At 42.1% G+C, this 12,781-nt stretch overlaps 1 protein-coding gene across 10 annotated transcripts in view; it reads left to right on the top strand.

The window, feature by feature from the left end:
* Positions 1 to 12,781, top strand: part of LOC111840603 (inositol 1,4,5-trisphosphate-gated calcium channel ITPR1) — a 100,084-nt gene extending 87,303 nt beyond the window's left edge. For all 10 annotated transcript variants that reach the window (XM_023805596.2, XM_023805598.2, XM_023805601.2 and 7 more), the window contains 8 exons: positions 607 to 771; positions 1,641 to 1,830; positions 2,055 to 2,147; positions 3,234 to 3,367; positions 5,777 to 5,942; positions 7,015 to 7,175; positions 9,713 to 9,874; positions 11,449 to 12,781. In XM_023805596.2, the coding sequence (XP_023661364.1) occupies positions 607 to 771; positions 1,641 to 1,830; positions 2,055 to 2,147; positions 3,234 to 3,367; positions 5,777 to 5,942; positions 7,015 to 7,175; positions 9,713 to 9,874; positions 11,449 to 11,535 (1,158 nt within the window). In that variant the 3' untranslated portion in view covers positions 11,536 to 12,781. The remainder of the gene's footprint in view (positions 1 to 606; positions 772 to 1,640; positions 1,831 to 2,054; positions 2,148 to 3,233; positions 3,368 to 5,776; positions 5,943 to 7,014; positions 7,176 to 9,712; positions 9,875 to 11,448) is intronic.

The raw sequence follows: 12,781 nt of genomic DNA, 5'->3' as shown, positions 1-12,781 counted from the left end.
TGGAATTAACAACTTTGCTCTCTTATTTTAATAGTTAAAGCAGCATGAGGCACCCATAATAAGAATTGTTTCATACTCAAAGAACACTTTGAGTAAAGTCTGTGTTCGTCTTAAATGTTGTGTAGCATTCGTGCATACAAGTCATTGTTCAGGCAAAGTGGCAGGTGGCTGCTGACAGCGGAGGCTTCAGGCAGCTTCTACCCCAGCTCCCAGGCAGATGGTGGCTGCGTCCCGTTAAAAGCATTGCAGGTCCAGATGGAACCAAGCTGGGGGTGTGGCTGACCTGCCATGCATGTATCTCCTCATTAAATAAGTAGTATAGAAACAGCAACTGTATGTCGATAGCAAATTTATCACCGTTTTGATATTGTCTCGATCCTGACATTCAGTGTAAGTAAGTGAATCAAAAAAAATGCTACTGGTTCTTAAAGGGGGTTAAGGACCTTGCTCAAGGGCCCAAAATGGCATTTGAGTCTCCAACCTTCTGGTCACAGACGCTGTTCTACCCTGCAGGGCTACAAACCATCGCTGATAAGCCCCTCAGTATATTGTTATGGACTGACTGCATCCATTATGGCAAGATGGTATTTTGTGTTCCCCATGTAGGTTTGCAATAAAATAATCTTCCTGATGAGCTTTGTGGGAAACAGAGGTACCTTCACCAGGGGTTACAAGGCCATGGTCCTTGACATGGAGTTCCTCTACCACCTGCTGTACCTGATCATCTGCAGCCTGGGAGTGTTTGTGCATGTATTCTTCTACAGTTTGCTGGTGAGTCTTCATGGATGTTCATGTTTCTCATGAGACACGCAGATAGGGACAATCCAAACTAGGATTTTAACCCCAGACCCTTCCTATGAAATGCCTGATACCCTACCATCTGAGCTATCTGGGCTTTGGTGATGATATGGCACTTAGGGTCTGTTGTTTTGAATGGTTTGTGTGTGTCTGTCTCTGTCTCTGTCTCTGTCTCTGTCTCTCTCTCTCTCTCTCTCTCTCTCTCTCTCTCTCTCTCTCTATATATATATATATATATATATATATATATATATATATATATTTATATATATATAAAATAAAATGTAGCTGTGTATACTTTAGTCCTTTACTGTCTTAGAGATAATTTGGTACTTGTGATTAGATTAGTTTTCTGAATATTTGATTTGACCCTTGGTTTTATGTAGAGCTGCCGCTTTTCACCATTTCTTCTCAGGACTGTCCACTAAAGTGTTATAGTCAAATGTGTAAAGCTGAACTATGACGCGATATTGGAAAGGTTGGACAGTTCAATTTATTGTCTGGTCTTTCATCATTTTTACAGTTTAGTCTCTCTCATCATTTCCTCTTTCTCAAGAAATCAATTTTGCCATATAATTAAAATGTATGTATTCATGCTAAAGGGCTTTTTTCTGTCAGTAGTATTATATGTATTACTACTTACGCGTTTCTGGTCCTTCAGTCTTTAGTCATACTGTTTTTTCTGAGTGCTGTGGCTCAGTGATTGATAACACTGGATCTTTCAAGCAATATCTGCATTGCCATTTGGTTGTCTTATTAGTTTGGATTTTACAATGTCTTTTGTTTTTAGGTGGTCTTTTCGCTGATAATATACAGCTGTCTCAATTTGTACTATCCTACAGCTCTTTGACCTTGTCTACAGAGAGGAGACCCTTCTAAACGTCATTAAAAGCGTAACACGTAATGGACGTTCTATAGTCCTGACTGCAGTCCTGGCCCTCATCCTGGTCTATCTCTTCTCCATTGTTGGGTACATATTTTTCAAAGATGACTTCATCCTGGAGGTGGACAGAATACCAAATACAACTGTGGGTAAGGGCTTTCCTGCCGGAATGGCCTGTAGCTGTACATACCTACACATCATCAGGCTGAACTGACAAATTCAGCTCTGCCCACTTCTCAAATGGCTGAGTTCTTAATGCCCTATGAGGAGTGAGTGGCTGATGCTCTGGCCACGTTGTGAGTGAAGTGGCAAACTGCTACATTGGCAAGTCCGACCATTTTCATATTCATTTGGATCTTTTTCCAATTGACAGAGAGTGGCGCCAGCATGGCAGGTGAGTTCCTGTCTGCTGGAGTATGCAAGACTGACAACGGGGGGAACTGCTCCATGGAAAACGCTTTGGAAGGTGTGTTCTCCACATAGTTACATGCAGAGCTCTCAGGACAGCTGTGGTGGGAGTGGCTGAGACGGCATGAAATTTAGGGCAGCAAGGCTGGGTCAGGTGGGACCGCTCTCCATCAGGTGCTAACTTTTCTGGGGCCTTGTCATTTATCTGTTCATTTATTGACTAAGCAAGCACTACCCACTATGAATGCCCTGTATAGCACATGGTGGAGTAACTTACTAGCCTAAAAATAGAATAACAGTTAAACATGACATCCCCCACATAACTATGCCATAAGAAAATAACCAGTACACTAATCAGTAGAGACATGTAGTAAGATAATATGCCTATTAAAGCAGGTATGTATCCATTCATGCTAGAATTAATTGGTAAGTCAGTTGAGTGCGACATAAGTACGTTAGTGGGGAGATGGGTTTTTGGTCACCTTAAAGTGTCAGGAATCTCCAAAGTTGTGTGTGTGTGTGTGTGTGTGTGTGTGTGTGTGTGTGTGTGAGTGAGTGAAATAGACCACCACCCCCAACACACACATACATGCACACACATACAGTATATATTTTACATTATGGGGACCACCTTCTCGGCTAGATTATTTCACCAAAGAGAGACTGAGCTCAGAAACAGACTTATCTCTGACCTTTAAAGAACCGAACAACAGTAGATATAGATGCCACAGATCCTGGGTTAATGAGGCTCTGTAGAGCAGAGCCACACATCTCAGTCCAGAAAGCTGACACCGGAGTTATGAACTTGATCTGGGCGTCAATTGTTACCCAGTCAAGAAAGATCAGGAAAAGACACAGGAAGTTGGTCAAAGATCATGCAACACCATTCTGCAGTGGTGTTATGGTGCATTCTGGTAGTCTGGCTTTGAGGTAGCTGTGGCTGTCCAGATGATACATTATGGCCAGTTAATTCCTTGTATGTATTGACTATGCCCATCAAGGATTATAACACTTAAACAGGATACATTAGCTGCTCCTACACAATTGGACACTAAGGTTTGGAATGACTTTATAAACCTACCCCCTCTTTGCATTTTTTCGCTTGTTTAGCACTTGGAACTGAAGGTGATCTCTGTCCTTCCAGAGGCTTCTGAGGACCTTTCTGAAGATAAAGAGCGGACATGTGACTCCCTGCTCATGTGCATCGTCACCGTGCTGAGCCATGGACTGCGGAGTGGGGGAGGAGTTGGGGACGTCCTACGCAAGCCTTCCAAAGAGGTATATCAGCGGACAGGACACAACTTGGGCAGCTTAGTCACTATTTAATGGCTAGGCAGTTTGACCCACTCAGGAAAAAGTTATTGCACATAAATTTTATAATTCACTTGAACTTTTAAGGGGGTCACAGCAAAAGTGAACATAGTGCATACTGAGGTATGGAAGCTATTCATGAGCACGTATAACAGCATTTAGAACAGCACCTGCAGTGGTATGTTAAAATAGGTTCAGGAAAACCCAAACTAACTAGAATAGTCTTCAGGTTTAAATACTAACTGTGACTATGACTGCTTGTCCTTAAACTCACTGTAACAGTGCTTCTCATAAACAAAATTTTTAACCTGCAGATTTAATTGTCTACAAGTCAATCTTGTCCATATTAAAATGATGATAATTATTTAAATCCGTGTGTCTTCATTTTGGAAAGATTTGTTTATGTCAATTTTTTTTTAGGGAAAGGTGAGGAAGGGAAGTCTATAGTTGGGTAATTGTGCATCCAAGTTTGACTTTAATTGTGCCTGACTACTGCTATTTTGGAAAAGTTATGAACAAAGCTTCATAATAGGGTGTGTTAATAGTGTGTTAATAGGGTGTGTTAATGGAGTGTGTTAATTTGACGGATGCGCCCGGTAAGGAGTGCCAGGGGAGATTTCAGCACTTGGGGAAGCTTGCCTTCCAGTGGGCAGGTTTTGTTTTCATAATATTTGTTTATAATCATAATATTTTCTTATAATTGTGGATTGGCTCTGAAGTCTTATCAGTTTCTGTTAAGGAAGTCCATGCAGTCATTAATCTTAAGTCTGAATCTTATCTGTAGTGTTAAGATTTAAAAGGAAGTGAGGGTTGTTGCTTTTTGTTTGTACCAAGAACAAGTATTTTAAGAATGAACATTTAACAATAGTGTTATTCAGTAATTTTGACTTGTGTAATGGAAAACAAGATGCTGAATTCCCCTCAGTTGAACATCATAATTTAGTCTAATGATATTTGCTATTTTCAATTACTTTACTTATGTTCAGTTATTGTTATTCTATACCCTGCCAGTTATGATAGACACCATCTCTTATAAAAGCCACGGAAATGCTAAAGCCTGAACTAACACAGGGAGAGAATGCAAACTCCCATCACACAGTCAGAGTGAATTCACAACCTTGGAGGTACAGTATGAGTCACTGTGCCTCCCTAGCCTGCCTTGGGGTTTTATATACGTCATCATGGACTTCATTTTTAATGCTCTAATTTGTTGATCTTTACAGTGTTTCCCGCTGGTGGGAGTGTGCTCACCTGTGTGTGCGCGCACATTGGGGAGGAAACGTGCAATCGTAGGAAATGGTTACATTTTGCATGGAATTGTATTGCTCTGGCTTGAGGGAGGCATTTTACAGAAATGACTGAATTGCAGTCCTTAGGAATCCTGACCTTTCTAGTTGTCCAGTCCTTGTTGACTGATGCTATACCATACCACAGGATGCATGAAACAGACACACTCTTAATGGAAGACATAAATCATGGACAGTAGAAGCTGGAAATCATTCTGTATGGTAATTGGATAACTTCAAAGTATAACTAGTATAACAAAGTATAACTATAAATAATAGGGTAATTCTCTGAAATGTGTTTTGTATATACCTTTATAAATGATTTGACAAGTCAGGTGCACAAACAGGTAAGTCACATATTACTGTTTTAGATCTTCTACTGGGTCTTCTGACACAGTATCTAAGTGCCATAATTAAGGGACAGGCTGCTGTTAATTTATTCTGGATGTTTTGAAGTAGCAATACTCCAAAAAGAAGGATAATCTAGAGATAGCAATGAGCATGACTGTGTAGCACAGCGAGTATGAGGAGTGAGGAGTAACAATACTCCAAAATGAAGCTCTATTCCTGTAGTTACACAATCTTTTTTCATGAACCTGGTCCAGTGTCCAAACCAACTCCTCCAGCAAAAGTCGCATTTGTACAATTAATTGTATGAAAGTGAAATATGAAATAGCAGTGCTGTCACTGCTGACACTTTCTTTATATAAAGGTGCTTCATCTGAGCCTAGTTAAGATACTTATTAATGTAATTAAAGAGTTTATTTGTGAAGGTATGTTCATTGATGACTGTGATGGGTTGGTGCCCCATCCTGGGTTACTGTCTTCCTTGCGCCTGCAGCTTCCAGGGTAGGCTCCAAATACCTGCCACCCTGCATAGGACAAGCGGGACGATGGATGGATGGATGGATGGATGGATGGCTGGATGGATGGCTGGATGGATGGATGGATATTTTTTTTCTTTCAATTCTCTGTTTTAACCAAGCGATAATTGAATCTAAAACTATCATAGTACTAGACAACACTAGCAGAGACAATGGCAAAAGACTCATGAATGAAGTCTGTAACATGCAACATTTTGTTGGTACAGGAGCCCCTGTTTGCTGCAAGGGTGATCTATGACCTCCTGTTCTTCTTCATGGTTATCATCATTGTCCTTAACCTAATCTTTGGAGTCATCATCGACACCTTCGCTGACCTCAGGAGCGAGAAGCAGAAGAAGGAGGAGGTCCTCAAGACAACATGTTTCATTTGCGGTGAGTGGTGTTTCAGATGGATCAGAATCGAGTGATAGGAATCAAGTTCTCTCAAAGTTGTGCAAGTTGGGGATTGGCATTGATGTCATTGCCAAAGCAAGACTTGTTTTGCTCTCTGAGTCAGTTCTCACCTTATGAGCACCAGTCTGCTTATTCAGAATGCCCCCATATCATTAAATTCCCCCATATCATTAAATGACCCCATAGCACTGGTGTCTTTTAGCCATGGTACCGTCCTCATTCCAGTTTATGACCGTTCAGTTCACAGCCCCTTTATCCACAGACACTCCTCTGTTTGAGTATAAATTCCGTCTTTCACTGGCTTTACTCTGTTGACCTCCATGGCTCTGAGGGCAAGAGTAACCCCTTGTAGCCTTCCCCCCCCTCTTCCTCTGAGGCTTGTCGGTGCCGATCGCCTGTGTGGGCTTTCTGGAGTGCACTACTTGTGCTCTTATCTCACCAAGGTGTTGATTAATTATGAGGTCCAAGATGGCAGACATGAAATCTTCTGAAATATTTATTTTTGAAGTTTATAGGACATTTTCATTAATCGGTTAATATTCATGTATACCACTGGTGATTATGGGAGACTAAAGTTCATCTTGGGATAGACCAGCAGTCCTTCTTTTGGAACCTCCAGCATCTTGTTCTAAAACCCAGTGCTACCAGCTACTCATTTTGAAAAGGCATAACTTATTCCATGCCTGTTTTTGCGTGGGTGTTCTATATGCCTGAGGATGAACATTATTAAATGTCTAGCTGTCACAGAAGAGGCAGCAGTTACAACACTGTGCGTGAGCTGGCTAGACTTATACTTTTCACTATAATCCTAGACTCTGAATTTGACTCTGAATCAATTAAAATCAAAACAATAACCTATATGTTAAATCTGCTATGTTGCTCCTTCACATTACCTAAATGCTGATGTAAATGCTTTACTTGCTTTCTAGTAGAGCATTTACCACTGTCCTCAAAAAGAAAAGCCTGTATTTACAACACGTTAAGAAAAGGATAGTTTGATAGTTTGTATGGTAACTCCTCTGATCTCATGCTTGTTGGTTTGCTTTTGCAGGGCTGGAAAGGGATAAGTTTGACAATAAGACAGTGACATTCGAGGAACACATAAAAGAGGAACACAACATGTGGCACTACCTGTACTTCATTGTTCTTGTGAAGGTCAAGGACTCTACAGAGTACACAGGGCCTGAGAGCTACGTGGCTGAGATGATCAAGGTAGGAAGGTCTGTGGGCTGCCGGGGAGGATCTCATAGCTAATCGCCATGATGTCGTTTAACAAGATGAAATGCATACGAGGCAGTGTAATTTTTTGTGTCTTCTGTCCAAACTTGAATTGACATCATGATGTTTTACTACTTTAGCACGCTCGTTTTTCGCATCAGTCCGTGGGAGACGGTGACTTTCTGTGGTCCACAATCAGTTGATTGGATGGGATGGAGGAGGGGTTGTCCTATAACCATCCCCCGGCCTCCTGACCAGCTCTGCAGTACCTTATGTCTTGCTCCTTGTTGAAATAACGCCATTTTAACCAATGTCCTTCTACTCACTCTCCCTCCCTCTCTGTCCCCTTCATCAGACTTATTACCAAACTGTACTTCACTTGAACTGTTTTGCTTGCAGCGTTACAAAGATGGAAATTGGAGGACCCCCCCCCCCCCCCCCGTAGAATAGATATTTGGTGGTGGGGAAGTCAGCAGGAACACTGCAAGTTTCGTTTTACTTTAAGTTTGAATGAACTAAAAATGTAGTCAGATTGCTGAGCCTGAGTCAGCCAGATAGCAGCCCTACTGTGACGATAATAGGGAGTCTAAAGCAGCCGGTTAATCCTTTCGGTACTGTAGGTGCAGTTTGCTTATTTAGATGCGCAGCAACCTGTCCACGTCTCATTTTGTAGCTGCAAAACCACATAGCATCCTGTCTCGGTTGCTCTTTGTGGTTTTAGAGTAAAAAAAAAAAAAAAGAGACTTCATTTCTAATTAATTAGTACAAGGTTGAAACGCAGGTTGGGGAACTTACTGATAATGCTGATAATCATAGCTCACTTCACTGGTCGCAGATTCACCACTGGTCTAATCAGAAACTTTTTTTTCCAAACTTTAAAGAAAATTTCAGAATTTTTAAGCATGGATTTCTTTTAATGGCTGTTTGTCCTTGAAACAGAAGTTTATTCCACGTTAGTCTCAGCCATGTTCACTTGCCGAGTTTAGATAACAGAGCCCCGTATTAACAATGTGGTTGCTATGGGCACAAGCTCTTCTGCAATTATTCATTTGTGCCATACCTTATTAGGTGTGTCGCAGCTTGATAAAATGCGAAAATTTCCAAGTGGTGTGGGTGTTTGGGCGAAGTAGCCATGAGAATGAGCTCTGGATGTGATGAGCCTTGAGTAGCGGCCGGGGGAGTAAGCGATGGCAAAGGACCTGGTGTCGCAGGATCTGCGAGGGGAAGTGTTAGAGATGCAAAACGCCATTGCCCCAATGGTGTCTGACAGCTGGGGTGTGATGCACGGGTGTGGCAGAGGGGGATAAATATGGGCCCGGTGCCTTCATGCTCTTACGAAGCAGAGCTCATGCAACGCCCTCAATTTGCTTTTCTCAGAATGAGTGTGAGTCTGCGTGCTTCCCCTACGCATATGACTAAGCCTGGATGTGGCTTCGCTCTGGGGCTGCTTTCCGAGCGTCTGAGATTACAAACGTGCGTCGGCGGGACTTTTCCAGCGCAGCCCCTGAGCTGGTGTGCGGCTGCCACCGCTTCCTCTCCTGCGGTTTCTGCCGATTCCCTGCGGAGCAGGTGTGCATGCGTGTGCGTGTGAGGTGTCTGAGCGCCTGCGGATCCGTGCGTGCGTGTGCGTGTTTGGGTTGATGGAGCCGTGGATTCGATGCCTTCACGCCGCTCAGTGCTGCTGGCGGGCATGTTGACAATGCAGAGTGGTGTGCAGCGGAGGAGAATGCCATGCATTGAGTGCACAAAGCTGCCCTGTGTTTGCTGGCTGAATCCCAACATTCCCTCACAGTGTTTTTGTCTCTGTGACAATGGTGAATTTTTTTAAGGGTTACCTAATGACTGTTAGGAAAAGCAGTGTCACTCTGTCCTCTGTGTCGCAGTGTGGAGAACTGCATTTCCTATCAGTGCCCTGTGCCAACAATGCTGGGGCTTGTGAAAAGTACATCAATCGGTTATCACCTGCTTTCCTGAACAATATATGTGGTAGTGAAAAAGGTGATATCACCCGTGAGTGTACACCAAGGCCGATGCAGACAAAAGACTAGGGGTCATGTCATCCAGGTGTTTCCAAATGCCCCTACCAAAGTGGAGTGTGGGGGGGTTTAGTACACCAATAAATGGTGTTCTGAAGATTTTTATTTTCATCTATGAACGAATTATGATTTGAAGACATAATTTGTGAATAAAATTACATGGCTCTAGTGCAGTGTTTCCCAAGTCCTCAGGGAACCCCAGACAGTCCATGTTTTTGCTTCCTCTCAGCTCCCAGCGCACCTGTACCAGGTATTCGGTGTTCCTGATTGGCTGGGAGCTAAGAGGGAGCAAAAACGTGGACTATACCAGGGTTCCCCAAGGACTGGGTTGGGAAACACTGCTGTAGTTTACTGGGTTCATAAAAATGTATAAAAAGTACTCTCTGCCTTATTGAAAACTAAATGTACTTAAACTTCAAGGTTCTAGCATGTGCCCACTATTCCAGCCAGTGTGATATGCGATTGAACCTGGCTCTTCTACTCTCTCCATTTCAGGAGCACAATCTAGACTGGTTCCCTCGGATGCGGGCTATGTCCCTGGTGAGCAGTGATGCGGAAGGGGAGCAGAATGAGATCCGCAACTTACAGGAGAAGCTGGAGTCTACCATGAAGCTTGTATCTAACCTGTCTAGCCAACTAACCGAACTCAAGGAACAGGTAGAGTCCTCAGATGGCTTGACCGTGGAATGGTGCAATAGATTCTGGGTTTTTACTGCTTCAGTCAGAATATGAAGCCAGAGGGCTTGCTGTGTGTCAGCGGCATCATAATTTAAGCCTGACTGACACTGGAATTTTTTTCTCACACTATTCCCCATTGCATTGACCTAGAGTGAATCAGCTATTATTAAAAAAAAAAATAGAACCAGATTAATTTCTCATACAAATGATAATAGGTGCAGGAAGAAATTATTTTCAACACAGAAAAAAAAATTATAGTTCCGAGGAAGAAACCCGGAAGGAACAGTGCTCAAAAGATTAAATCTGCCAATCTTGTGGAAGATCAATATATTAATAAGAGCTGTCACAACTTCAAGATGTGCAAAGATCACCTTGCATTTCGAAGGCGGCCATGATTGATTGTCTCCTTCAAGAGTTCATTATGACAGTGACATGCTATTACTATTAGGCATGCTGTCGACACATGGACAGATGCCACAGTGCAAGAATAGGGCAAGAGCAAGCAAATCGCTTCCCAAACAGCTCCTAAAAACAAGACCTCCATCTATTATATCATTCTAAACCCAATTTCTGAATCTGCTTTACTATGTTACTAATAATCAGGCCTGAATTACCACCTCCACCCCCCAGAGTTCTGTCTATCTCCCATCTTACACATTAACCAAGAGATCAGAATGTGTTATTAGATGTCAGAAAGGCTCAGAGTCTTGGCATCAGCACCCATTTCTCAGGTCTCTACTAATTCCTATAAAAGGACAGTAGAACGGAATCCTGTGTGCGTGTCTATTTGTATTTCTTTACATATTAACTTTGCTATTGTGTGGCTTTAAAACTGCAGTGCAGAAAAGTACTTGGAACTTGTAGCAAATATTTTTTTTTTTGTAAATAGATTTTTAATATGCTAGTGGCCAAAATTGTGAAGCACCTAGCATTTTTTGCATTATGCTTTAAAAATTGCTGCACTAATATTGACAATAACGTTTATAAACAAAGAATGTTACAAATTTCATGCATTGAACGATTAAATAAGTAACTGAAGCAACAGCTGAATAAAGTTCTGTGATCTCTAAAAATTGGAAGGGTTTCTGCAATTATGGCCACTAATGCAATTTGAGTGCATGGATACTGGTCAGCTGCATAAGGAGTTAGACGATGGATGGATGATACAATACATAAAGTTTTTTTTTCACATACATGTATTGTATTTCATATATTTCTAACATAAATAAAGTAAAACGCTAATCTTGTTATAAGGACCAGCTAAAGTTTTCGCATTGACTGGCATTGACACTAGCCATACTGGGGCAGGTTATCAGCCTTTTCTCTCCCCTCAGTTGCCTCAGAGGCTCAGTTGCAGGACAAGTGGTTTTTCTTGCAGTCGGCATCAATGCCAGGGAGAAACAGCCCCCAGTGAACAGCCCCCATCGGCGCTGCGGAGCTGTCTGACAGCAGTGACACACGCAGTCGTGTCACGCCGGAAATGACTGCTGTGTTCTGTGAAAAGGATGTGTGAAATAAAACGGCAAGCCTCATGTCCTGTCAATTTTTTCCAGATGACTGAGCAACGGAAGCAAAAGCAGCGCATCGGGCTGCTGGGCCACCCGCCGAACATGAACGTGAACCCCCAGCAGCCGGCGTGAGGGCGTAGATCCACCTCAGGCCGAGCTGTTAGCTCTGCAGATGTCACGCCTTCCTGCTGCATTCTGAATGTGTGGCCGACGGGCCGGGCTATGAGGCCCAAGCAGAAACATCTAGCGATTTACAAGTTAAAAGTGTTTCAGGTGACTTAAAGGTACCTACCTGTGTAAACCGCCATTTACCTTGTCCCTGTCCTGTTTAGATTGTTGCCAGTCTGTTTTTATACGAAGTGGTTGGGTTTCAATGACGTGGCCTTCACTGGGTGAACTTGAAATGCCGCAAAGCCATACAGGACAGAGACCAACTGAATGGGACACTCAACATGAAGTTTCGATGTATGAATGAGACCATTTTTTGCCAGAGGGGGGAACAGTATTTAATGTCTTATTTTTGTATGTGCAATATGGGTACTGTAATATGCAGCCACATTGATGTATAATATTTGTGTCTAAAAAGAAAAAAGGTAAAATACTCCTTTTCTGGGTCCTTCTTATTTAATGATCCTGAACTAAAGGATGAGGTTGTTTCACTCAGAGTGCTGTTGGTACATCTCTTCCATTATAAAGAACATTAACCCCACTGGCTTTGCATGAATGGACCTCGCTGGTTATTTATACATCATCTCTCTTCAGGGCATCATGAAGTGAGACCTAAATGTTTATGAAATTTCACAAGTGCTTTGTTAATTTGTATATGGTCTGAGAGCAATACATGCAATCTATTTTTTCTGGAAAAAAAAAAAAAAGATCTTACGTGTTTGTCATTCCTCTATATTTATTATGAACCTATTTTATGGCACATTGTGTGAGTAATATTTTTTAGTACAGTAGCAGTAAGATCACCAAATTTCCACATTTTCCCACGAATTTCCACAGAAAGCTGCAGGATTTGGAGTTTCTCTAGTCTCCGATTTAGCTTCCCCTGACTCATGTATCGCAGTCATTCCTCTGTGAGGTTTGTGACCTTCTGACTGCTGTCAGTCATTGTATCTCTCCCTTCCAGAGCTGTAGCTTAGCACTGACACACTACCTGGAAAGTCACCTGAGGGTCATAGTGTAGATGTGAGTTCAGGTACGATGAAGTTTTCCTTTTAAAAACAACCAAGATTTGTACTAAGGGCCATTTTTAATAATGGGCATCAAGCCAAATAGAAATATTCTGAGTAATAATATAAATTATTTGAATCTTGTTAGGGCTGTATATTCATTTAATAAAATATATTTAATAAAGCGTGTGTCTTTCACCATA

The sequence above is a fragment of the Paramormyrops kingsleyae genome, chromosome 6, assembly GCF_048594095.1.
Source record: "Paramormyrops kingsleyae isolate MSU_618 chromosome 6, PKINGS_0.4, whole genome shotgun sequence".
In the NCBI taxonomy this organism is placed as follows: Eukaryota; Metazoa; Chordata; class Actinopteri; order Osteoglossiformes; family Mormyridae; genus Paramormyrops; species Paramormyrops kingsleyae.
Note: the sequence above shows the minus strand (reverse complement) of the source record. Positions and strands in the feature narration are given on the sequence as shown.